General features: G+C 38.0%; 1 protein-coding gene across 13 annotated transcripts in view; it reads right to left on the reverse strand.

The window, feature by feature from the left end:
* Positions 1-27,930, reverse strand: part of CELF4 (CUGBP Elav-like family member 4) — a 721,430-nt gene that overhangs the window by 614,615 nt on the left and 78,885 nt on the right. For all 13 annotated transcript variants that reach the window (XR_011736445.1, XM_071802133.1, XM_065860489.2 and 10 more), the window contains exon 2: positions 15,833-15,915. Coding sequence is in view for 12 of the 13 variants with exons in the window: in XM_071802133.1 (XP_071658234.1) it covers positions 15,833-15,915 (83 nt within the window). In the remaining variant the exon portion in view is untranslated. The remainder of the gene's footprint in view (positions 1-15,832; positions 15,916-27,930) is intronic.

Here is a 27,930-nt window from a genome sequence, read left to right on the forward strand (position 1 = left end):
TTGAAGCTATACGAAGAAAAGACTCATAGGAAATAGTTGCCCATAGTAATTAGTATCCTGTACTGAAAACCATTTATCCAACTTTCAAAATATATTCTGGACCTACCTATTGGTTCAAACAACACATGTTGTATTGAAGGGCTATTTAAACAGCAAGAATCTTATAGGGAAGTGAGAATCACAAGATAGTAAAAAATAACATCAGAATGATGTAACAAACATTCAGGCAAGTTTTCAGTCTTTCTTGTTTTCTACATTATATGCATTTATCTCCTGTTAAAGTTCTCCATCTCCTACTTGATATAACAAATGAAACTCACAGCATGGGTATATTAAATCTCTCTCCAAAGTTTCTTGAAAATTGTTCTCCTTTTTCTTTCAGCCTTTTTCCCTTCCCTCTTTTTCTGAAGAACTGGGGGGAGGGCAGAAGAGAGTTTCCTTGTGAAATCAAAACTTACCCCTGAATCAAGTCTGATAGGCTGCTGAAAATGCAGCATAGAAACGTGTTTCTGTCAGTGAAAGACCTTGTTTGTAACCATAAGGATTGCACACAGCATGTTGTTTGATCCTGGGAGGACTTTGATCTATGCTAACACCTCAAATATAGCACAGGATGTCACTAGGCTTCGGAAAGAGAATGGAGGAAACAGAAGGAAAAGGAATTAAAGTGCAGGTATGTGTCACCAGGCAGATGACATTGAATCCTTGATGCATTGGTCAAGTGAAACCAGGCTTTGGACACAGGAGAGCAGGTATCACAACTCTGGAGGGAATTTGATTTCACCATCTACCCCACGGAATACCATTCAGAAATAGAAATGATTCATCGAAAGCATCTCAGAGCATGGGCATGGAATTTGATGCAAATAATTCCTCTGCCTACATGACCTGACTTTAAAGCCTTTTGTGAGACATGAGTGAAATGAAATTCAGTAATCTCTCCTCCTTGTTTCCAGTTATCTCACCAGAAGTGAATGAGGCTTGACTGAGGCTCAGTGCTGAAAGTATTCTGAGGGCTAGAAACAAATGCTGATATACAAAAGGGTAAGCAGATCAGGACTCTTGGGCCACCACACTTCTGTGGGTGCTGATCCAGAACTGGTAGGGCAAGATGTATGAGGCAATCAATGCCAAGAGCCATCCCTAGACATGAACAGGTCAAAGGTGTGTGCAGGTCTGTAATAACACAATCTTTTCTGGTGTTGGGTGGACAGTGCACAGCTATGGCATGATATTTCAATGCTAAGACAATACAAATAGGACCTATTCTGCATAAAAGCAGTTGCCTATAGTTTGTGCACCTGTGAGCAGCACTGAGGCCTTGAACAGACAACGCTGAAAGGAAGCTATCTAGGACCACTTTTTCTGTGTGCAAATGTTTCATGCCCTCCTCTCTCCCCAGGACACTTCATTCACAAAAAAAAACCCAACATGCAATCTCCCTGTGAAGGAAAAGCAAGAAAAAAACATCAAAATTCCCCTTGACAAAAGCACTCCTTCCCTCCTGAAATTCCCACACAGATAGTGGGAGAGGTCACATATGTTCAAGTAAGACAATGCAAATGCTCCATATTTTCCCTGTATTCATTTATGGTAATTTTGAGGATCCTTGGTCCCTGCTAAATAGTTTCCCTTTCTGTGCCCTTTGGTGAGATGTGGTAAAACATGACAGACATCTTGTATTATGTTTTAGAGAGAAGCAGAGAAGTGAGGAATACTTAATACAATGCAGAGGTTCAGTGCAGTGACAATAGTTTCTATTATTCTTGACATGGCCCTAATACAAGCATGGGGCTGCTTGTAGGATGCCTCTTTTTATTGAAGAGTATATCTGACCCAAATTTTATTACAGATGTCAAATACGGTATGGACAAATACAGCATGAGTTGAAGAGAAATTCTCCTTTCTTCTTTCTTCTTCTTCTTCTTCAAAAAAAAGCAATAGTAAGAATGTCACTCTTTCCTTATTTATTTTCAGGTCAGTCATGAGAAAGAGGAAAGAGACGGTCCATTTCTGAAAGGCAAGAGTCATCCTGAACCATCACCTTATATTGAAAGAAAGCTTTTCCCTCCCAACAGTTATCATCCTTTGTCAACATCACAGGAATGTCTAGGGCACTGTAGTCAAAAACAGGAGCTGCCACTGGTAAGTTGTACACAAACACAGATGCATATGAAAGGAAAAATCCTGCTTTGGAGAATGTCTACTAATCAAAGAGGCAACAGTAGGACAACGTTCATGAGTTCCATTTTGTAGGAAAGGTATCAAGACAAAGGTGCATTCATTGACTGCTGTTACACAGGTAGGTATTGAATCTAGATTTCTTTAATGCTGGTTCTGTTTCAGCTCTCAAAACCACACTTATGATAGGTATTTTCTCCCTGCACTTTCTCACTACTTCACTTTCCCACCTAAGAGAAGACAAAGGAGACAAAGCAGCTTTGAGATAGACAACGGAGGAGCTGCCAACATCTTAATGAAATCTGAGGTCAGCTACTGTAAATCCCCAGTCTTTATTCCTAGTGCCCTCTCATTATACCATGCCAAGATCCTATATATTCTTCTCCTAATCAACCAGATCTGGTATTGTGCCTCAGTGATCCATACAAAATGTTTCATCCCCTCAAAAAAAATTCTTAGTATTTCAGGTAAATTACTAAATAATTTCTGTAAAAGAGAGGAGAACATAAAGAAAGCACATGTGCAAAACTTTTCTTCAAATATCCAAAAATCAGGCGAGCAGGAAGCTTAATTGAGGTGGGCAGAGCAAAGCCAGTGTCTATTAACTTCTTAATTTGAATTAGGTAAGGCAGCGATTTTTATCAGAGAAGCTCCATATGTCAAGCAAATGTCATGCCTGCCTGTTTGGGCTGATTTCTGCTTTTCTGGCACTTTCATTTGAACGAGAATTTTCTAACAGATCCAAAAACTCAGTCTCAAATAAATGCATGACCAAAACCACCATGATGATTCAAATGGAAAAGTCTTGGATTGACATTTTCTAGAAAAAATATTTAAGAAAGGAGGATCCAGATCACAAGATCACAGAGACTAGTAGACCTCCAAGCCAAAACAGCAAGCCTGATTTCCACTAGATAGGCAAAATCAATATCTAAGCACAGCATTTGGGATGCATAACCATTGCAAATTACGATCATTGCAAGTGTGAAGGAAACAGACCCACTTGTACTTAGGCTTCTTAAGCAGAAATCAGGGTTAAGAGTTTTATTTCCTACAGTCAAAGGAGAAATGGTATGAACTGTTCCTTCTGTAAATTCTGCCTTTACTCACGTGTTGAAAAGTAACTTCAGGATGGAAAAACTGACATAAATGGTAACTTACAATCCAGGTTCAAAAGAATGAATCCAGGTTTTAGCAACCGGATGAACTGGTGATTTTAAGTTTGCATGATAGATACTATGGACTTACTGGCTTAGGATTTCTGTATATCACTGACCTGACCCCTGCTTCAGAAGCTAAACCCACTTACAGAAAAGCAGTTTTCTTTAAGTGGAACAGGAAGAAAATTGGAGCACATCTTCTATAAACCTGATAGTGGACACAAAGAAAAGAAACTGGTGTTCAAGCAGATTGAAGTAGTTGTACACTGATGTGGTCTGCAACTGGATGGTTGTGCACTCACTATATGCTGAATGTAATTAGTTGCTAACTGTTGCTTTAACTGTAATTTTATTGAAGTAAATGCTCCATGACTAAAATCTTTCTGGGGAGAAAAGATTCCAGCGGTCTTCCCCAAGTACCTGGGTTTTGTTGAAGGTTTTCTGGGTAGATCATGTGTGTGTGTGTTTGCAAAGGCTACCAGAAAGAGAACTATAGAAAATAGAATTATGCTTAGAGAAAAAAAAATAAAAAAAATAAAAAAAACCAAACAAAACAAAAAAAAAAAAAAAGAAAAAAGAAAAAACAAACCCCACACAACTGAAAAGATAATTTTCTGTGATGGAATAAATGCTTCCATTTTAAAACTTTTTTTTTTTTTTCATTTTAAACACCATTGAGTCCACCTGGTACAGATTTGATTTTTTCCCAGTTGATTTAAGTGCCTTAAAAATGAAGTAAGTAAAAAAGGATCATTCACTTTGATTAAAAGGGCATTAGGGTAGATTTCAAAAAGCCGCAGGGTAGCATATCATCTTAGTCTACGTTCAAGGTTAGAGCTAGTATTAAAAGGCAAAGCAAGTGAAATCAAGAGGGTTGCTGTTAAACTTGGCTCTTATAATAGTGTCAGCTTCTGTTAAGAACTCTCTTGGCCTCTGGACAAGATACTGGAATTCAATAACAGCTAGCAGAGACTTTCTAGGACTCTCAAGGATGTATTCTGAGATATAAATGGAGAGACCTCCAGTGGCTCTGGTCTGCATCATCAAGCCACCACAGATAGGTGCAAGACTTCAACATCTCAGGAGCAGTCGTGGCTGACTGGATGGGCTATGAATAACCATAACAGCAATTATTAAGAGCTTTTGCACATCAGTGCGAAAGAATGAGGAGCAAAGAGGATAAATGTGATTCCTAATCTTCAGCTATCTGCATGGGAAAGTATGATTAATAACTACAGAGGCTTAACATAACCTCCTCAGATAACGAGTGAGGTGGCCTTCTCCGAGCCCTGATTATCCTCTTCTAATGGGCTTCATTTATTGTGTAAACTAATAACCAAGGCCTAAGCACTGCACACTCCAGGGTCTGCAGGAAAAACACTGGGCCCAAATGTGATTAAGTTGGTGAAGATTGCCCAGCAACGCAGTGTGTTGCTTGAGCCAGGGCTGGGGGGGGGTACCAGGAGGAGGGAAAGAGAAGCACTGTGTCTGCAAAGAAATGAAGCAGAAAGTAGCAGTGATCTGCCATTTAGCATAAATCTGCTGGTATAAATCCCCTACCTTTCAACTGGGGTTGCTATGCGTTTTCAGCTGGAATTGGTGGAAAGCCAGACTACAGCCCCAAGGTGCTAATACTGAGAAAAAGAGGCATTGGTAATGAGGGGATCTGATTGCAATGTTACCCAGAAAGTCAGCAGCAATGCCAGATCTGGAGAGTAACTTGGGTTGTCAGTCAGAGTTTCAGTGCTGAAGAGCAAAAAGGTGCTCAAAGAAAGCTGGATTCCCCAAAGTAAGCAAGTTCAACAACGCAACCCTGGTCAAGGGTAAAACAAAACAAAACAAAACAAAACAAAACAAAACAAAACAAAACAAAACAAAACAAAACAAAACACCTTCCAGCGCCCCTGGCTGTATCTCTAAAGTACAAGCACAGCTGAACGGACGCAGCTTTACAGGGCATTTAAAGAAAGAGGATAAGATTCTCACTTGATCTGCACTGATGTAAAAAAGCTTAAACTTTACAAGAGTTCATGGATTTACTCTGAATTTACACCCAGCAGACAAGAGTAGAGAATGAGAGTCCCCCCTCACTGGGAAGCATATTTCTTAGCTGCACAATGAACATCACATTAGATTATCCAAAGTAAAATAATTGTAAATACCCGATTTATCTGGATCCATTTGTGCTGTCTGCTTAATTGTTGCATTTCACTCAACAAGGGCAATGAAATGTGTTTGGACAGGCTCACTTTAGAAGCATTACCATTGTGCTACGGAAGTTTGGGTTCAGAGTGTTGATGGAAAAGGTTTAAGGCTTAATAGAATAAAAATAAAAGAGAAACACATAGCAATATAGATAAATTTGGGACTTCCACTGGGACATGAGATGCTGTCCACAAAGGGTGTCACATCTGTATTTTACTCTTTGTAGTTTATCCACATTTGTAGAGCCTGTACTATAGTTTTCAAAAAACATATAGAGCCCACAACATTTTCTCAAGATACCTTCAGCAGCAAGCTCTTTGTTGGATGTTAGCGACATGTTTTGCCCAGCTTCCCCACGAGTTAGCCTCCACCCACTCAGGTGAAAATGTGTGTAGTATCAAGCAATGTGAAGGTGCAGTAGTAGAAAAAATAACAAGCTGGGAGCAACAGGCTGCTCCCACCAAAACAGTTAGCCTGCAAACTCCTCTCCATTCCCCATGGCAGACATCCCACCTCCCTTCCCCTGTGCAGGGTAAGCTGGGCACAGATATCCCTCCCTAGTCACTCCCCAGTTGCTCTAACTAAGAACAAGCAAGAGAACACAGCATGAACGATCCTCTCTTGGCTGCCTTGTTTCTCTTAGGCAACATGAACGTATACACTGAAAAGCTCACACACACCAAGCCTCATGGTTGCAAGAAACATCAGATTTACAACAAGCCAGCTCTACTATCTTTATACGTGTAACGTCACAAAATGTGAAAAAAGATCAGTAACTTAAGTCTCTCCCTTTGTCTGGATAAAAAATAGGTGATCTCCCAGGCAGAAGTATTGGGAAGCAGCTGTAATCTCACCTCATTTCGCTAAGCAGGCATTACATGAACACAGGGTAATGTTTCCAGCAAATCTACAAAGGAGATAAGAGATGGCAAGGACAGACATGCACGGAGAGATGGGACGGAGGAGAAAAGAAAGACAAAATGCTGTTCAGCCAGACAAGAGGAGCTAGTGTGACTTTATTGAGAAAGGACACCACAAAATAATACATAAAACAGAAGCTATGTCTCTGATTTTTACCAAGGAAGATCGTGACAGTATGTCACCAATAAATACAAAGATCCAGAAAATCTGATTCTGAATTTACCACCCTGGCAACAAAATCCCACTCCATTAATCAAAGTTATAAATGAAATCAGAAATGCATGCCAGAATGTCTTATAAGTTACTTATTCGCCACACAAAGTCCTCATAGTAGCACAGAAATGACTGAGCCATTCACAGAACAAGAGAAAAATAAATTCACTCCATCTGTTTGAAGGAGCAACCTGAGCTTGGAACGGGTTAGTTATAGCTGGACAAGGCTTGCTCTGCCAAAACCTGCCTACAAAGCCAGTGATCAAAACAGTAATTTTTTGCAACATGTCAAAGGAAATATGCACTAGAAAGTAGCAGAGGCTTTGAGGATTGCAATTTACCATACCTAAGGGGAAAGGAAGAAAACAACTTCATTCGAGCACCATAGGATTCATTTGGTGCTGAAAATGTATGCATACTGAGGTTAAAAGATACTACAGAACTCAAAGAAATTTGAAGACACACTTTTTAAGAGGACTTGTACTTTTAAAATATTATTTTTTTAAAAAGTGGGATTTTTTTTTAAATGGTGGGACTAGAAGAGAAGAAAAAGTATGAGAAACAATATATAAGAAGCTCCCATTAAAGAGAAAAAAGGGAAATGCACATTTCTTCTTTGAAAAATAGGTTAGGCTTAATTTTGTCCTTGTACTTACAGAAACTAATCAGAGAGATTTGACATTGCTGGGAATCTGCCAAGTGCAGCAACTTGTACATGCAGTGCCACTGCATGTAAGTCCCTCACTGCAACTACTCAACAGAGCAAAGTCACTTCAGATATCTACTTTCCTGAACTGATAGTGCAATCTCATGGTCAGCCATTTCCCACCACTTTCTCTCTGCCAAGGTAAGAGCACAGCAGAAGTGAAGCACAGAAGGTAAGTGAGTTACATCATGTCAAGTCCTATCAAAAGTCATCTGTAAGTGGAAAGATGGGACAGTTTGTGACACTCCCAAAAGCATTCTAGCTCAGCTAGTTATTTAAAAGGTGTTCTTAACTTTAAGCATAGTTTTAAACCTAATGCATGACTCATGCTCTTAGACTATTTAGTACAGGATACACAGCTTTCTAAAAGATCTGCAGCCAGTGGCTGGATTTCACATGTCACGACTTGCAGTCTGTCTACATTGCAACTTAAAGTCTGTTTTCAATACCCATAGATGTTCCTACCTTACATAGCACAAGTAGCACTAAGAGAAATAATGGTTCAGGTAAGATTCAAATCCTTATTGTAAAATCATCCAGGAATTACAGTTATGGACTGTAGTTGCTAGACAGCATCCAAATCTGTGGTTTCATGTTTTCATTGCTATTATACTTGCTATTTAAATTAAATTACAGCAAGACACACCTCAATGATAATAATTTTGGTGGTAGACATATATATATGATCTGTCACTCTTGTGTTCAACCTCTGTACTTAAAAAAAGATACTTTCATCTCATTCAGTATAGACAGATTTAAAAACATATACTCTGCATGAATAAATGCATGGAAAACAGCTTGCATCAATGTAAGCTATGAGTACTACAGCTGCCACTGGTAAACCTATGGTATAGATGGGCTTATTGCCACAGGTGGAAATCCAAATCACATAATTATACAGCATCTTCATCTAAGTGTTTTATTTGAAAGACTACATTGGCCTTGCATTACAGATCACAGTTGGCACAGGTTTCTCCATCACTCTGTAGTGCAAGTATGGGAAGTGGGTGTTTATGGAAAGGCTAGCCTATGAACAATGACCCCTGGACTAGGTAATGTCACAAGATATCATCCATATGACTGAACAGACGAAAAATTAATTAACTGTTAAAGGATGCCTGTTCTTCTCTTCCTCTGTCTCCCTGTGACTCAGAACATGGGATGGGAAGTGAAAGTTTACCGCTTGCAAGTTACTCCTGGGTAGGTCCCCTCAAGGCTTGAATCAGTAGAGAGACACAAATGGAAACCCCAGTGTTTAGTGTTCATTAGTATCTAATGGCTAACATAGTTGAAACACCAAGATACTAACCATCTTTAATTCCTGTAGTTTGAAGCTGGGATGTCTCTCTAGTAAAAAGCCCACAGGAGCTACTGAATGGCCCAGCAGGTGTCAGAGATGCTCAGTGTTTTGTGAGATCAGATATTTGGATGCAAAGATTCTTGGTAGAAGTATGTTTCCTCATTTAGAGCTATGGTACTGTTCACGATGACATCATTTCAGCAGTGACAAATATAGCTGAGTCTGCTCTTTCCTATGCCATATAAATCCCCTGACCTCAATCAGATCACTGCTGATTTACACTTGTGTAAATGAAGTCAGAACCAAACCCATGGCATTCACAAATGTAGGCCAGAGTAAGCATTACTCACAGACAAGAGACAACCCTTCAGAGGAAGGAAAAATGATCATTTTCATGCAAATATCCTTAATAATAAGGAACAAGAGATAGAAATAAGAGTATGAATGAAATGCAATCAAGAACTGCTCAGAGATCAGATTTGCTTCTCACTTTATGATGTTGCATCAGCTGCTCTTAAAGTGGTTTAAGCCCAAAATTTGACCTACCTGAAACTTGTTATATATGATTTTTCATCAGGGATCTGTGAACTAACTCAGTCCCTCCTAGGCTGGGCTTTGAAGGTAGCTGAAGGTGCTCAGCTACTTGCAAGATCTGAAGATTTGACTGCTGTGTTCCATGACAATGGAAACTTTTTTTTTTTTTTCTGAGATCCAGGTTTGCCCTCAAATCGTTACACATTATCTATTTATTTATGCATAAACAGCGGCATTATGGTTTGGAGAATAGGGGCCCTTTGATGGGGGGGTAAGCTTGACTAGCCTATGGGAGTTTACTGCTATGCATATAAATGAGGCCATACATACAAATATGCAGAACAGACAAGTGAAAATATACAACATCTCTTTAAAATGAAATACTTTGATTGCTCCAATCACAAGAAGTTGTAAAACTACCCTGAAGAATTAACAGCCTCAGTACATGCTAACTACATCCATCATAAATTCATCTTTAGTTTCTGTTATCATATCACTGTCTCCTGGGACCCCCAGTCCTGTCATCATTTGCCCTTTATAATTTATTCAGCTTGTACTTGCCTGAATCCTTTCTACTTATCATTCATCTTTACAGTTGTACATAAAATTAGATTGATCCTCCTATGGCAGACACGTCAGAGAGAAAAGTTGTCATTGAATAACACATAAAGCAAATGAAGGTCCAGAAAAAGCTTTTGTTGAATAACTTGGAAATCATCCTTCGAGAGCCAAAAAGTGTCAAATTAGAAAGTAAGACAATGCTACCTTTAGAATTTATTTTTTGCACACCATTTTTCAATCACCATCAACTTTCAAACACAACTGAGAAGCCTTGTTCCCATTTTGCATATCAAGCTAAGCTTGGTTAGCCACCACAAATGTGATGAATACACCAGTCTCAGCTGAGATAACAGCACGTGTCCAACACACTGGTTCTGTCAGAACACTTGCACTGTGTTCTTTTCCTCCAAAGCTCTTTGGACTGGGTGGCAGACAGTTTCCTTTGTATTGTAGAGGCTGTTGTGTAAGGATACAGAAGCCAATCTTTAACTAGTGAAATGGAACTTTAATGTTTACCAAGCAGATAGGACCCAGGTGTTTCATCTCATCTGGTGAACACGACAGCGCACTCAAACTACAGGGGTTTTTAGCAAATGGAAAGTGCATATGGGTTCTTCTCCCCCTCTTGTCCCCTCCTTTCCCCAAAGCAAGATCCAAAAGTCCTTTTACTGGCTGGTCAGTCAGATGGAGGAAACAAGAGGTGAAAGAAAAAGAATAAATCTTTTTGACCATGACATTGACACCCAAAGATTTTAAAAACTGGAGAATTTCTACAAGACTGGTTTTCACAAGCCTCTTACCTCAAATCTGGTTTTATTCCTTTTCATCTTAATTTTTAACTTCAGAAAACAGACATGTTTCTCCCAAGGGAACAATTAAATGTGTTTTCTTTCAAAATCTAAAGGGCATGGTGAGCAGGCTGTGTGTTCAGCAGGCTACTTAAATCAATGGAACCTATCCAGCCTGCCACTGCTGACCAAATTGCAATTTACATTGGTAGAGAAAACTTTTGAAATGGGAAGGTGTGGGAATATAATACCATTTCTGGCATAACATAATATGCAGGATGATTTGTGTTTTAATAGTATTATAACAAGCTTTTGGGAAAATCCTTGAAACATTTTTTTTCTTTTTCTTTTTTTTTTTTTTTAAAAAAAAAAAAACTAAAATTGCAGACTACAAGACTGTAAAAGTACAGTGAATTCTGCTTGAACAGTGAAATCCATGCTACATAGAATCATAAAATGTTTGGGTTGTAAGGGACCTTAACAAGCCTCTAGTTCTGACCCCCCTGTCATGGGCAAGGACACCTTCCAGTAGACCAGCTTGGTGGTCTGATGTGTGCAAGGACTTCTGAAGTCCACATGACATTTATGTCTCTTTGAAGACTCATTAGAAGGATTCAATAGGCGCTAGATTTTGTGAGACATCCTTTCCTCCACCCTTCCCTGTGCTCAGGTGTCTTTCCTCATATATACATCAGAATTTAAGCCAGAGAAGATCAATAACATTGAAAAACTGGAAAAAAAACAAACAAACAACCAGCAAGCAAACAAAAACAAAAACAGAACAACAAAAATAACACCCCAAAAATCTAAGCACAACTTCAGTTTCATTAGAGAGGTTTTTCAGTTTGTTTATTTAAAACTGGGTTTAATATGAGTTTTATGAGCTCACCTGTCTTCCAATGTTAAAGATGCATATTTTTGCATATAATGAATAAAGCAGAATACATTTTTTTCTAGATAGCAGAAGAAACAAAGGATGCCAGAGCAGTTAGGAAGAAAACTAATTATGTTATGGACTGAGAAATTTAGCATACCAGTAGCACCACTCTCCCTTTTAAGAGGAACAGATACAGTAAGAAAATCCAGTCTATTTCCCAGCCTGAATAAGCCCTGCAGATTGCTGAGGTTAACAGTTTCTTAGTTACTTAATTTCATAGTTATTCTTTGCAAGTCTTTACAAGGAGTTTTCTAACATTATACGAAGAGGCAGTGCCTCCAACCAGTATACATGGACTATTCACTCCCATTGTCTGAGAGAGTCACAAAGAATTAGAGGAAAAAAATGCTGCTGTGCTTATCATACATGAGCTCAGTTTATTTGTGCTATAAATAAAAGTAGATCTTGATAGCGTAATTACATTTTTCAACGTTATCTTCCGCCATTCACTTCAGAGAGAAAAAGAGAAAGGGGAGAAAAAGTTGGCCTCGCTATAATTTGTAATCAAAATGACTACACTTAAAGCATAATTTTATTTCACTGATTTCATTTCCTGTGGAGCTTTGTGGGGCAAATAGATAATATTGTACCAAATTTGCAGGCAGATAATTCTCACATCACCTGCACTGTCATTGTCTAGATCACTCTCCCTCCTCCCAAAGCTTTCCTCAAGACCATGGACTCTGTTTTTGATATGGCACTTTATCATTCAGAGATATATTGGCATCAGAAATCCCAAAGGTGAATGAACTCAAACTTTCTCAACTTTCTTGCTTCCCACATTTACTCTTCCCTTGCTTAATTTGCTTTTTATAATGTTGGAGAGGAAAGAAAAAAAAAAAAAAATAGTGGTTTCCCACTATGAAGGATTAGTGCAGATTATGGTGAAAAGTGTTAATTATAGGTAGGGAAAGAGAATAGTGCATCTCTCCAATCTGTTCTTGATTTCCCCCGTGTCTGCCTGGCTGGTAATAAGCCTCCTTTAATCTGGCAGTCCCCTTGGTGAAATCAGCGCCACGGACAGCAATATTGATTGCTTCTGAGAAACCATCACAGCTGCTCAACCAAATTACCTTTGATATGTGACCTTTAATGTAATTACTGCAACATCAAAGCATTTCTATAAATTATTAAAGAACTAATATACTTCATCATCCAGCTACTCTATTATATGTAAAATAAACAATCACAAGTAAACGCTAGAATTTGAATTGTCCGACACTTGCAAAGTGCTCTTTACACACACACCCAGCTACGTTAACCTTCCATTTTAGGCAAGGCAATTTCAAACTGCCCAAAACAGCCTAATTCATCTAGATGAAGAGGATTCAACTAATAATTTTATGTTTTACATTCCATTCTAGTTGCTTCAAAATATCTATCATGATTCCTTCCCGCCCAAAAAGAAAGTGCCATAAAGACTTTATTAATCAACACATACCTGCTTGGAAGTCTTTTGATTATTCCACAAGATGACTTTATGTCCCACATATAATACATAAATATGTGAAACATATTCCTGTCATCTTACAAAGCACATCCAGAAAGTAATTACTGTAAAATATGTGCATGTAGCCACTCCACTAAAAACAAAGTGATACATAGCTAAGAGGCAAGGCATTTGAATCTGGACACAAACTCCTCATGCCTCACCATTTACATACATTAGCATCCATGTGTATATTATTAAAAATGACTCAGTTCTGTGTTTTATAGTACAAAGAACACAAGCAGCAATATTGCAAGGGCAGGCAAATACACAATTTGCTGTGGGATGGGAAAGAAATGTCTTGATTCAATGGTCCAATGTAGCACTGTCTTCTTTCTTACTATACCAGGCTTGTTAATTATTTTTCATATCTCCCCAACACTGCTGTTTGTGTCACAGACAGTAGATGGTCAAGAGAAGGTGTTATGTATGTGTCATTTGTGAACTCATGTGAATGAGGACTTAGACCCCTGACCTTACAAGTGTGTTTTATTTTATGGTGATGAACTATGCTTGATATTGTTGGTGCATGTTATCAAGAACAGTCAGGTAAGTCATAAATAATTCTCTGCTACTCACATCGGAATCAAAAAATAGTATCCAGGCATGATAGTTTATCAAGAGACAAAGCTGGTTTCCCTAAATAAACTGCAGTGACATCATTCAGAAGATGAGTTCAGAAACTTGGCAGAAAGCTGTATGCAGAGGGTTTTCTGGAGGAAAGTAAAACTTTATCCTGAGATAAACAGAACCGGAATCAAAAGGTTATGAAAGAAGTCAGTGTTCAGAACTCTCACAAACCTGGCTGTTATATTAGACAGAAGATTCACTGTTCCTAATTCAATCGGCTCCTGATGTATCACCTCAAAGTGTAAAACAAAACAAAAAAGCCTTCTGAAGTCAGTGCGGTCAGTATGGGCTATATGTGATAGAAATGACATAAACCAAGGAAGAAATATTTTGCTTGTAGTCTAGAATCAGTCAGTATTACCTCTGAAGGAAGTCTGAATTGTAACGCCAGTTGAATTTTGCCACTGTTCAAGACAACAGTTTTGAGTTAAGAGTTTTGTGATCAAAATCCCTAAAATATGGATCGAGATTCACAACTACGACCATATGAAGAAGTAATTTTAAATTAAAAAATAACAAAACAAAACTAAACTAAACTAAACCATCAGCTGCCCTCTCTCCCCAACTCTGAGCCCTTAGTCTCACTGACCCACTGTCTTCTAGAAGATATTACCATTATAAAACTTTAGGGTAAGATTTTAAACTCATAGGGAAGGTATGAGCTCCATATACAAGTGAGTGGTCTGGATCCTAATAAGGAGAACAAACAGTCACAGTAAAACAATTGGAATTCCAGTTAGTATCTTTTCAATATGCAACAACCTATTAAACACAAGCATATCTCTATTTTTGATAAATACATATTTAATTTCAAGCATATTTCAGAAAATTTCAGGTAAAATGCTACCTGAAACATCCCTGATCAAAATATTTTCATTTTCTGTACATTCAGTTTTAGCATTTAGAGGAGAAAGAACTAAAAGGAAAACATCTGTAGCTAACAAGTTTCTATAAAATAAAATAAAATAAAATAAAATAAAATAAAATAAAATAAAATAAAATAAAATAAAATAAAATAAAATAGAATAAAATAAAAAAAGAAAAAAAGAAAGATAAATCATAGGGAGTTGTCAACTACCAGATACATATTTTTAGAGAATGAAGTATGTGTATATATTTACATAAGGTATGGCCTTTAAAGCAAAGATGGATGTAGATGAGCAAGTGCGTGGCCATCTCCATACTGGCAAGGTGTCATAGAGATAGGTAAATAGACCCACGATGATGGAAACAAGCAGAGTAAAATCAAAACTTTCTTCAGGAACACAAAGCAACTGATGTGTTTCAAGCTTTTTGGAAAGGTAGGTTATGAGTACACAGGACTCAGTCATTCTACACCAACTAATAAAGACAGAACTTGGATCAATTTCATCTTAGTTTATATGCAGCTTGGAGATATCAGGATCTCACTCTTAATTACCTGATCAGTGACTTCTGTGTCATTGCAAAACCAACCCTATTCTGGCCACAGGAGTACTGCACTCTGCTGTTTCCAATCCACAAACCCTGGATGAATCTAAATAGTATCTCAATCCCTCCTCCTGGTTATTGCTAAACTGGAAACACGTCCCAGCAGGGCAGGTCTTCCCCACATAATCCTGATTCTATTTTTAGTTCTGCTTGTGTTGTCTGAACCTTAGATCTTGCGCATGTGAATAATTTTCCTCATTATCTTGTGTTCGTCTCTCTCGCTTTTCTCCTTGTCTCACCGCCTTTCCAATCTGCTACAGCTGCTTGAATACTAAAGTAACTGAGTCAAACCACTTTGTCATCAGTAATATGTTTTCACTCTGTGATAACTCAATAATGCGATCTGTTTCTTGATTTCTTGCTGCCACACCCTGCTTCAAAGAAGAAAAATAGTAGAGGTAGCATATACTGAGCATTTCTAATATTTCATTGTAGTGGTCAGAACCTTTCCTCAGCTGAGTAAGGCTGGTAGAATCCAGCCCATAATCAGTTAATCACTGTGTTCCTGACTCCTGGTAAGAGTAAAAAGGATTTTAGGTGGGTTTTTTTTTGTTTTGTTTTTTTGCATAGAACAAATTTGGGTGGGTTGGTGGTATCTTGATTTTATTAATACAACGCAAATAGTGAATCATCCAAGCAACTGGATCCATCATGCTTCTAAACCCAAGACAAGAACTCCACATGTAATTAATTTAGTAAAATATATATATATATATATATATATCAACTGGACTCACCCCCGGCAGAGTCTTCTGCTCATGCAATGCACTCTGGGCCTTTAGAGCAGACTCCCTTTCGCAGTACGTTAGGAAGGCACAGCCTGTAAACAAAAGGCAAAACCTCAGTAAAAACAGCCCTTCAGAGTTTTAAATTGAGACAGTCCACCATCACCCCATGCCTAGCAAATCAGTCATCAGCCATGAAAATCTCTTCTTAGTAGGTCAGTAGTAAAGAGTCAAGAAATTAATTTATGACCACTTCCTCCGAGCCTTGGTGAAATGTGAGCAACAACATGTTTATGACTCCTTGTTTTCATTTGAACAGATGCTTAAGTATCAGATACAGAGGACTGTACAAGATTAAGGATCTCAAAGAACCTACCTGGTGTCAAGGAAGGGCATGAGATCTCACTCCTGCTACAGCAGCAGCACTGGGAACGAGGCCCTTACCACCATATCGAAGGTCTTATGACCTTCTTTTGTACCAAGTACTTCAAGTAAAGGGCATCCAAGGACTTGGGACTTCCTACTGCAGAGGACTACGGCTATTGTTTAGCCTGACTTGCATCCACAAGTAGTCTCCCTGATCGCAACACATCAGAAAGTCACCACCCTGCACTTGCTGCTGCAAGAGCACATTGGCTTCCAGCCATGCATTCAAAGATAATCACAGCAAATACCAAACATTCAATCCAAAACATCCACGTTTTGCAGATCATTAGAACTTCAGAGATGCTTCAATGGATCATGTCTTTAATTCTTCCAAAAAGTTGTCTCATCAACAACAAAGGCTAAAGCCCTGTCATGGCAGAGGAGGGCAAAACCCTGCTCTGCTTTCTCTCTCTACTTTCATACTCACGTTTTGGTAAAATTTGCTAATGTTACAAACTCTTACACCATTTATGTGTGTGTGTGTGATGTGATCAGGTTATTCTTACTGCAGTATACTGAAAACCTGCCAGTTCCTGCAGCAAAAGAAGTGCTTGTTATGCAAAGGACATTTTCTCTGAAGTTACTACAGAATGTCTGCAACCTCATCAGCTCCTTGAAATTGAGGTATCTCATTTTTCAAGGTTCAACCAGCATGTCTATTAAACTGTGGGCATCTTCCAAGAGCAGCACAGAACAGAGAGACTGCCAAAGAAACAAACTTGTCTCATAATCTCATCTTGACCCACCCACCTTCTTCCCATGCATGTAAAAAAGTATGCAACAGGTGAGTAAACAACAGACTATGAACACTTTTTTCAGCTCTAATCACCACTGTGATCTTTTTGTCTACAAAATGTTCACTGTTTTATCCAAACTCGCTCTTTAGACAATATTACTGAAGAAATATGCACTTATTCTTCCCTTCTTTACAATGTTTTAAATAGATTCATACATATAAGAGGCTAGAGAGAGGTTTTTTTTTTCTATAAACATAAATATATGTTTTCTTAGAGATTGTCTTGTGAAAGTCACCCCACTCCTCTCATGATGAAGCTACAAGCTAGATGAATATTTCAATTTGGCATGGAAAATAAAATAATTTTTGCTCTATTTCTTACTGTATATTGCTTTCTGAAGGTTTATTCAAGCCAATTATGTTTATTATATCTTAATGACTGAGAATCAGAATCAGAAGTTGACAATCAAGGAAGGAGACTGAACAAGAACAGAAGTTTTCATATTCTAATGGGAATTATTTGGATTCATTCCCCTCTAACTTTGAATGAAAGAGTTTTCAGTTAGTCTGCACCTACTAGAGAAGAGGAAGAAACTGTGGCAAAGAGTTTACAGCTAGTAGAAGTAATGGATTGAAAAGGACCCTTAAAAGTCACCCATAGCTTGCTAATCAAATAGGAAACTATGCTTAAACTTAATTTCAGTGCTAAATCACAGGCTGAGAGCTCTCTGTTGACTAGACACAATAAGAAAGTCTCCTTTTAGTAGCAGACTTGGACGAGCTGATACACTCTAATTAGGCACATCATAGTGCACTGTTCTGGAGATAAACTATGCAGTGTAAAGCTCCCATAATGATAGCTATATTTTTCTCCTCATTGTGATGACCATGACGACACTTTAGGGTAACAACGTCCTGCAATTCCTACCGTATCATGACTGTAATTCAGACTAAATAGACAGAAGTCTACTTCTCTCTGAAGGAACAGAGTTTCCTTCCAAGATCCACACAAAATGTATGTGGAGGCAAGTTCTCATCAGGAAGAAACCTCCATTAAGTCCTCTCCAAACACATTTGTGAAAGTGGTAGAGGCAACAATCTAACAGAAACAGTATTTAGTAGAATGCATCCAAACTCACTGGTTTCCCAAACAAGGTGTTAAGAACAGAGAGGTTTTGGAATGGAAAAGAAGAAATCTAGTCTCTCATATGATCAGATAAAAAAAAAAAAAAACAAAAAACAAAAAACATGTTATTCAGGGACAAAAGAGTGTTTTGTTGAGGTATTTGTTTTTCTGTTTCTCCTTAAAAATACATCATGCACATGAATTACAGTCTACACCACTCCTGTTGGGCAAAAAAGTAATTTATTTAGGCAAAATAATACCTTATTTACTTCAAGTAAATCCTGATTGCTTAGAGACAGTAAGAAGTTCCATCCTAGCAACAGCCCACCGGAATAAACCAGAGTTAGTTGTTCACAGTAGGCCCCAAACCTGAACTTGAAAAGTCCAGTGCATGGGGGTTTTTTTGTCTTCCTTTTCCTTGTCACTGGATTTCTCTACAAGGCACAAACTCAGCATCAGCGATCAGCTAGAGCAGTATTTCTCCAAAAACATGAATATGTGGCTTGTGATAAAACAATACATACATATTATTCCATCCTGCAGTTATTTCCATATTTCAGTTCCTTGTGCATTAGAATGAAAGGCAGAAAGATTTATTGCCCCATCCCTACTTAGAAACACCAAAATACTTAATCTGTCCTTTGTATTGTGATGCTTAATGGGACTACAACTGTAGCACCTCTTTCAGGTGTTACTTCTCCTAGGCTACCTCTTTCAATGTTTATCCATATGACCCCTCCAAAGGATTCTTCATTTTCTTAGTTTCTGATGAATGCTGTTTAAAGAACAGAACACTGAACACTTCAGTTAGTGCTACAGCATACAACACCCTAAACAGCTGAGTCTTGAAATAAATGTCATATGAAGCTGCTATACTAGATTTCACAGAGAAAAGGCAAACTGATGAAAAAAGTTATTTTTAAAAATTTTGATTGCTCAGATGGAAAACAATTTCAGAACAACCAATTTTCCCCATTAAAACTTTTGATTGTGTACAGAACTACTTATTTTGCTGGAACAAAGGAAAAAAAAACCAAACAAACAAAAAAGAAAAACCCATTTTGATAGTAAATGCTTAAGTAGCTCAACTTAAGCTCAACTCAGTTGCCAATAGCTCTTTGGGCTGGATGTAAATCTGACTTCTGGGTGAAAAACTTCATATTCCATTACTAATGATTTGCACCATCCAGCCTCCTGGAACAGCTTATGTTCATGAGTACAATGAATATTTCTGAACACGTCTCACTTAAGGAAAGATAGAGTGAAGGCTATGCATTATTTCTGTCATCTATTTGTATGGGTGACTATGACTGACTGAGTACAGTGCTTGTGAATTATATCTGAATTTAAACAAAAAAATCTAATTGACTAATTATTGATAATGAAGGACTTGCTCCTAACTGCTCCTAATTTAAATTCCATTTCTTTCAAACATGCCAAGATTTTCAAACGTGTCAATCAGCTAAAAGATGCTTTGTTTGGATTGTATCTTTCCAGCTGTTCAGTTGCTACCAGTGGACAGGTCTTTGGGCTAGTGCATAAACATCTGGAAACTCCCAGATGGCAATTAACTCTCAACCTATTGAACTGCAGTCTCTTGGAAACATGAGGATGTATCAAGTGGTCTCCTGGGAAACAAGGTTGTTAAAGAGAAGTGGGAAACAAAAATAAGATCTTGAGAAGGAAAAAAAAAAAAGGAAAAAAAAAAAAAAAAGCTCTATTTTAATTTTACCTCCAGGGAATTCAATAACGTAAATAATAATTGCATGGAATACAGATGGATAATGATTGCACCTATGGCAACTTCAACCCCACAGGAAGTCTCCTGAAGATTTTGCACAAGCCTGGGAGGCAAAACAGCCAGGGGACACATTCTGAGCTGAACAGAATAATTCTGAAAACCAAGAATTGTTTCACCCCACCAATACTTAGTTCATCCTGGGACAGAGGAAAGCAAACTTTTCACTTGACATCTCAGTGCTTATCACTTCAGTGAATCAGTTGACTCTCTGGTACTTTAAACCAGTTAAGTTGTTCTGGCCAGATAAAAACACTGGTCACCTAACTTAAATTTAGCTATTTAAAATTTGTTAATGGCAAGACATTCATTTGATATAGCATACAGGAGAAGAATAAACCTCTGGAGATGCCTACCTTCTATATGGGGTGTAAGAGCCATGCACAGCCACCTCAGGTGCAGGCTTTTAGCTTCAGGGTTGCATGTTCACATCATCATATTCCACCCATCCCCTCTACCCTCCCAGTTACCTCAAGTATATGCATTACCTGTACCATAATCAACCCTTGTTATCCATCGTAGGAGATGAAGTTGACGCATACTGGAGATCTATTAATAAGTTTAAGGGATTTTTGCCCCCTTTCTTGTTTTATTCTGGCAGACAGCCACAGGTATCATGGCAGTTTCTCCCCTTTGCCCATTGTTCATATCAAATAGCTACATCTTGCGTAATGTATTTTGGTGACATCCTCTGATTTTATTAGAATTACATAACCTCATAGAACACATGCCTTTAGCTTTCCCATACATCTATATCCAGAGATGTTGATGTTGTCTAAGAGCTAGACTATAATCATGATCATTTCCAGGTATTTACTATCTGTCCGAACAAGGCATTAAAGGTTCAATCTAAAACTAATGAAAAAGTACTTATACACTTCAAAAGATCATGGGGAAGAGATCCTTAATCTTTCTGGGCCTATATTTGCTCTTTGGCATTCTGAGGAAAAATTAAAAAATTTGTTAGGTGCTTTAAGACTCTTGGATGAAAGCCATGAAGTAAAGCAGATTCTGAATTCACGAGTGTAAATCCAGTCAAGGGGAGAGCTTGCCTGTAACTCAGCAGAGGTATGCAATTACACCAACATAAAATTAGGTTCATTATTTGACCCATAATCTATTGCCTCTCTTGGAAGAATCCTTGGCTCAGACACTGACCTCAGCTAAATTTGTGATAATCTAGAACAGTTAGGATAACCCTAAGTTTAGTGAAATATGTCTCAAGTGGTCTAAGTCAGTTTTTGGTTCACAAGTATTTGTGACTGTAGAGTATGCATCAACCAGTTGCTGCAGCTCAGTTGACAGGTGATAAGTTCCAAAACGATAGCCCTTCTGATACCTGTAAGTGTAACTAAATTCAGAATCATTGCTGAAAAACAGATTAAAATATTGCAATGCTGTCAGTTGTTTGCTTGTTTTTTGCTGCGTCAATTTGATTCACGTTTTTAGTTACAACAATAATCATAGACTTTAACAATGAGGTTTCCTAAATTGGCCTACCCATGTTGTTTTATGTCAGACACCTGGATACCACACGAACTGGTGAACAAGATAGCCTTCTGTTAACAGTTACACAAGAAAGAACAAAGAAACCAGTTTGTAACATCTGCTACTGTGGAACCTTTTCACCTCAGAGCTTCAATGTATCTAACTTCCCAGAACCCCAAAGCAGAGAAACCAAGAGCTTTACTCCAGCAGAACACAGTGAAGTTCAAGAAAGCAAAGTGCAATTCAGGCACAGCTCTCCAAGACCTTCATGCTGTTTCAGAAAATAGAGAAGAGTAATAACACTGCATGCCTTAGACCACATGCTAGTGGTCATGCTCCAACTTCAGAATAGCTATAGACTTGTAGAGGAGCTGCTTTGAGAGCAAAAAACTTGCATCTCTGGGAAATAAGAACTCTTAACTGGTCACAGGTCTGAGCATCTTGCTTAGAGGTGCTTCAGTCTCTCTGTACCTTAATTGTCTTTGAAACATTCAGATCAAGGTGTACAAATTATCTGTGGTGGACCAGAGATCTATTCCACATCTTCCAAGCTCTAGGTTTGTGTCTGAGAGAGCTCTTCCCCTGAAAATAAAACAGTTCCTTGCTCCAAGACTCAGGGATCTCTTACACAGAGAAAGACTGTAACACTCAAGAAAACTCCTACCTTAAAATCAACATCTCAGATTACATCTCCCAGCTAGAATTTCAAAGTGAGAAAGAAATCTTTTTTCACTTTAACTATCCTAGCTCTACATGTCTGGTTTTGAAACAATTCTCATTTGCTCTGTCTACAGTGAACTGCCCAAGGTTTAATCACTTGAGGGTTTCAGAGATTGAGCTGAATTTTCTTGAGGGGGACACAATCAATAAAGACTTTTGGAACTGGAAATGTTTTATCCAATTTCTTCATCTGTTGCTCTCTCAGTGATTAACTACCTTCTGATGAAAGTTAACATCTTTGCTGGTAAAGAACACTCACTTGGCTAGAACTTTTTTTTTCATCATCTCCCCTGCTGCACAACTACTGAATGCTAACTGTTTAGAGAAAAAGATAGGAATAAAAATCTTCCCAGATATCAGCTTCCCTGTCAATTACATTGCAAGGCAGATTAACATCCTAAAAGCCCTGCTGTGTGGAATGCTAATTTTCTTTTACCTCTCATGTTATTTTCATTAACTATTATGACGTTGTGGTTTTCCTACTATAGATAACTTGACAAGGATCTGTATGTAAAAGCATACATAAGGCACACTCATATACACCCATAAACCAATATTAAAAACAAACAAACAAAACCAACAAAAATAACAAGTTAAGAGTCCAAATCTAGAAATGCAGTTAACCATATTTCCAGAATATTAGCTCACTTAAAATGCAGTTAGGATATTTCAAAATGAGACATAGATACACATAATCCAAATCAGAGTCTCTTCTCAGACTAAGCAGTGCTTAATTACATTTAGCTGTGTCCAGGCAGACAACAGAGAGACTTGAGTAACTGTCAGTGTATATAAGCATTTTAACAAAACACAGACAATGGCTTAATCTTGTTTTTGTTGTTTTTTTTTTTTTTTTTTTTTTTTTTAGTAACAAATAGGTTTTTAATGAAAATACCAATTTTAAAAAGCAAAAATTTCTCATAGGAAGTTTCAGTGAAATATTTCATCAATAAGTGTTTCTCAGCCCCATGACACAATTTCTGATCAAAGCCTACAGCAAGAGAATCTCATTCCAGGATGTTCAGTAGTCCAGACTCTCAGTCTAAATCAGGCAAGCAGGGTCTTGAGCCCAGGACTTCTGCACATCAGAACAGAGTGCACTGTCACTGGCAGATGCCTGAGGGTCCATCTTTTTTCTTCTAAGTAACTCCACAGCTACCTCACCTCCATCCCACTGCAGAACTGGAAAGCTTTTGATCTCCCAACTTTTTTTTTTTTTTTTTTTTTTTTTTTCTCCAGTATGTGGGGAACAGTTTCTGGCTCTGATTCACACAAGCACAAGTTTCTCCTGGGGTCCTGAATGTTCCTTGCAAGTTGCTTTGAACTGTTGTTTGCTGACTGGCACACTCAAAGTAAGGTACAGAATGAACAATTCATTTGACATAGCATATACCAGTTCCTGTTTTCCCATAACTGCCTAGGGTTTAGCTTTAAATTTCATAGTGAAACTTCTGAGATACTTTTGGTCATCTGAGCCCATGTCAATCCAACGTTCGCTGCTCAGGTTTCTGCAAGTGTAGCTAGCCAGAACATTTTACTTCCTAGAACAAGTATCTATTTTCCATACAGACAGCAAACCTCCAATGAATGGACTTCCCATTAGAGAAATAAGAATATACATTACTGATTAAGGGAGCTGTCTTCCAAAAAAGATTGCTGGTGTGCCTAATAGAGACTGCAAACATTAGATACTTTGAATTACAGTAAAAAACTTATTTTTATATAGACCAGTCTCCCTTCAGCTTCTAATTTGTTGCCTGGTGAAAATTCACTGGTGAAAATGAGGAATTCAAAAATCCTGCTGTTGGAACAGTTATGGGTTAAACCTCCTTAGAGTATGTGCATTAATTAGACTCTCTACCTGCTGTTGTGGGTCTTGCCTTTCAAGTTAATTCTATTGTTAACAGCATATGAATAACTCAGTGGATTTTCTGAAACACTTAGCTATTTCAAAAACTTTTCCTCCTCTTCTTAAATTTATTTAGACTTTTGGATCCACTTCTTTTGAGGATCCTTCTTCAGGAATTCTCAACTATTACCCAGAGATTAGTTTACTGTAAACAACATTCACTTTCACACCTTGAATCTTAGCAGACATAAAGCAAAACCATGTCTAAACAAATTACACTGTTCTACCACATACAACATTTTCCAAGACTCGTCTTTCTGCATCCGCATAGAGTTAATTTTGATTTTCTTTTTTTTTTTTTTTTCTTCTTACTGCTCATTATCTTTCACCAGGGTGAGGAATAAAAAATTCTTACAACATAACATCAACTCTGTTTGCAAGAAATGTGTTTGCACTTAAAAACATAAGAAAAGTCAATATTTTCTACCCTTAAAAAAATGTCAGGGCCATGCAGTGAATGTCTTGTTGATAGCATCATCAAATGTTTAGTTATTTATAGTTTTGCCCAGGTACATGCAAGTAGACTGTTCTAAATACAAACTTCCATATGCTCTGAAGAGTCTCATATTCTTTCTTCTCTGAGACAGGGCACATGTGTCAACATAGACTTCTGACATTTGCAGCTCAAGGTTGAAAGCAAAAGGCATTAAAATGACTTCAGGAAAGTGCTATTGTTAGACAACTTCTAGCCCATTCAGAAGCAGACTATTGTAATTATGTCTCTGGAGTTATTGTTCCTACCAAGTTTGCAAGTCCACGCTTTTCCAATTGAAGAACTCTGATTCAGAATGGAACCTTTAAGACACCTCTCAAAATCAACCTTAGTATGTTGCTGTTACTTATGACCAAGTTTTTCTCCTCACCTTGTATGCAATAGCTGTAAACAGGACAAGATTAGAATCTCTTTGCTAAGTTCTAGAGAGTTTTGTTTAGATTCAAGTAAGTGCATCTGAAGCCACTTTAGGACTTTTATATTACAAATCAAATCCAAATCCACAACGAATGTATCTTCTGATTCCAGCTGATATAGAAATTAAAATCTTTAAGCAGCAGCTGCTCCTGCAAGATTATCATCCTGAGACTGGAAGTCTCCAGAAACTTGTAAGAGTCACAATATGAGCCAGAGAAAACTCTACAATACCAGCTGGCTTCATAAGATTTCTGGAGACAAATTTCAACTGTCAGGGCAATTAACATCCAGGCTCCCATAACCAGATGCTGTTTTCCATATGTTTTGACTTTGAATAGTTTCTTCTATCCTCTAAGTGATGCTAGGAGCAAACAAGTATTGTCTCTTATCTCCTATTTCTCCTTACCCTTCTTTCTCAATTTGACTTCTTCATTAACTATAGGCCATAGAATAGCATGAAGTAGGATCATCTTCTGCAAGCAGCCAGAGATGAAGTAATCTTCTTAATTAATGGACCTCTATCTGCTTTTGGCTGAGAACAAGAAGACACATACTCTGTGTGTGCACAAGAGAGAAAGCAAGGTGAAATTAGTTGCTCTGAGAATATGGCAGAAGAAAGATGGTAAAGGCTTCTCAAAGGTCCCATCTGTTATAGCACAGAGGAAGAGAGGTAGGTCCCAAGAACATGGGCTTCCACTGCTTCTCTGTCAAAAAGCTCTAAGTTCACCCATTGTTGCATTACACAAGCTTGCTTTAAGAGCTTGGCTCAAGTGTACATTTAGGAACATGACCAGACATGTGCAGGCTGGAAGAAGATTTAACCATCTGTCCAAAGCCATGCAAATGGTTTGTACTGAAGATCAGCTTTGAACCAAAACCTCCAAAGACTCTATGCAGAGTTACGAACACCTATCAGGCTGCATTTCATGAACCTGGTCAAATTCCTGCATAGTTTCACTAAGATATTATGTCCCAAGTAGGTTGCCTCAAAATCAAACTGGAAACACTTGAATCCCTTGTGTCCCTTGCATTCAGGTGTATTTTCCCATCCATTATTTTGGAAATCAGTTCCTGGTTAAGAAGTTAAAAACAAACAGTGTGTGGATGTAAGTCTAAAATTTCCAATTTTTACAAAAGGTAAAAGGATGTAATCTTTGAAGTGAAAAAGAAACAGTGCAATAATTACAACAAGATCTGTGTAATTTTGAAAGGTTCAGTGCACAAGGTTTAAAAGAGCTCTTGTCAGTGTGAAGTGAAGGAAGTACAACTTCCTGATGAATAGAGAACACAAGGTGAAGTGTGTAGTAATCACTACCAGAGAGGTATTTTGATCACTTTTTTGTTGTTGTTGTTGATCAACTTAAAAATTAGTGAAAAATGATTATAAAGTAGATTGTTTCAGTAAAAAAATTGATACAGCTTCTAACAGAAATTTTTGCTTTGAGAATCAAAATTAGATTGGATGAACAGTGTAGCTCCCAAAGCACTGAGGACTGCCAGGAGGAATATGTGTGATAAATGTCAGTTTCATCAAGATGGAAGAGCCATCTAGCAAAGCGGGAGATCTGATCTTAAATTTAAACAGCACAGCAACGAAGATTTCACACATGAAGAGGAATGGAGAATAAATCACAACAGATCCTAGAGGGTGCTGAGCCCCTTAATAGTATGCCCAGTCACCTGAATCCCTGCTGGGGAGGATTATCCATGCCTAACATCCTGCATGATTCAGCTCTTAAAATACAGGCAAAGAATAGGCACAGAGGCAAATGTCCGAATGTTCAGCAAGACATAGGAAGCTGAAATGCAGTAATGTCAAAAGACACTTTCAGATGCTAAAGGAAAATATCACATACAATGATGTGTATGTCACTTCCAGATCAAAAACACCTCCTTTCTTTGACATCAATAGAAAATCCACATCTACAATTATCTTGCCAGCTATAATCACCTGTAATTATTAAGAAACACATGGAAGGGGAAAAAACAAACAAACAAACCAACACCCCCCCCCCAAACACAGGAAAGAGAAAAAAAGAGAAAAGAAAACAGAGAAAGAAGAGGAAGAAGGGAAAGGGGAAGGGGAAGGGAAGAGAAAAGATGGAATTCAGAGATGAGTAATAGAAATTCTTAATGGTCTGGAAAGACTGACTTTAAGAATGAAGATTAAGAGAACTACATATGTACAACTTGGGTAAATGATGACTCCAGAGGATAAATGATAACCATCTACAAACCTTGAAGATGTAAACACAAAGTATGGAGTAAGGTTGTTCAGGGTAGATACCAGAAGATAATAACACAAAACTCAACAACAGAACATTTGGGCTAAGCATCAGCAATGCTTCCTAACTGTTGGAAATATCAGTGTTTGCTACCCCTGCACAGCCTTCAAGGTGGCTTTTGCATCTAATTGATCTCTTAGTCAAGAATATGCAGGGTGTTTTGAAAAGATGGAAAGATGGATGCAATTTGAAATCACTCTATCTCTGTATCCATGAGCCACCCATGATTTAAACTCGTACCACTTGAAAGGGCAGGGCATAAAGTTTCAAACAATTACCGCTAAATGGCTCATTAAACCATGTGTACCTTTTGCGTAATTGTAACATATTGCCATTGCAAAATACATTGCTTTGAAATTGTGTCCATCTTTGTGTATTTAATTTTGTTTTTATTTAAGTTTACATTTCTGAGTGCAGTGCATGACCACACAACCTGAGCTTTTCCAGATCCTATAAGTTTATACGCAATAGGGGAATAGGCCCTTGAACATGGTTAAGGAGGGTCTGTAAGTGTGTGTGTATTGGAGGGAGGCAGGAAAAAGGCAGAAAGAAGAGTTAAATCAACATGGGGTGGGGGGGATCCCAAGTACAGACTTTTAACCCAGCAATATTCTAACATCTTGAATGTCACTGTTTATATGACAGTTCTGTAAGGTTTTTGTCCTCTTATTCCACTGTGAGGCATAAGGAGAGAGAGATGCTTGCAACCTTA

The sequence above is a fragment of the Patagioenas fasciata genome, chromosome Z (assembly GCF_037038585.1).
Source record: "Patagioenas fasciata isolate bPatFas1 chromosome Z, bPatFas1.hap1, whole genome shotgun sequence".
NCBI lineage: Eukaryota > Metazoa > Chordata > Aves > Columbiformes > Columbidae > Patagioenas > Patagioenas fasciata.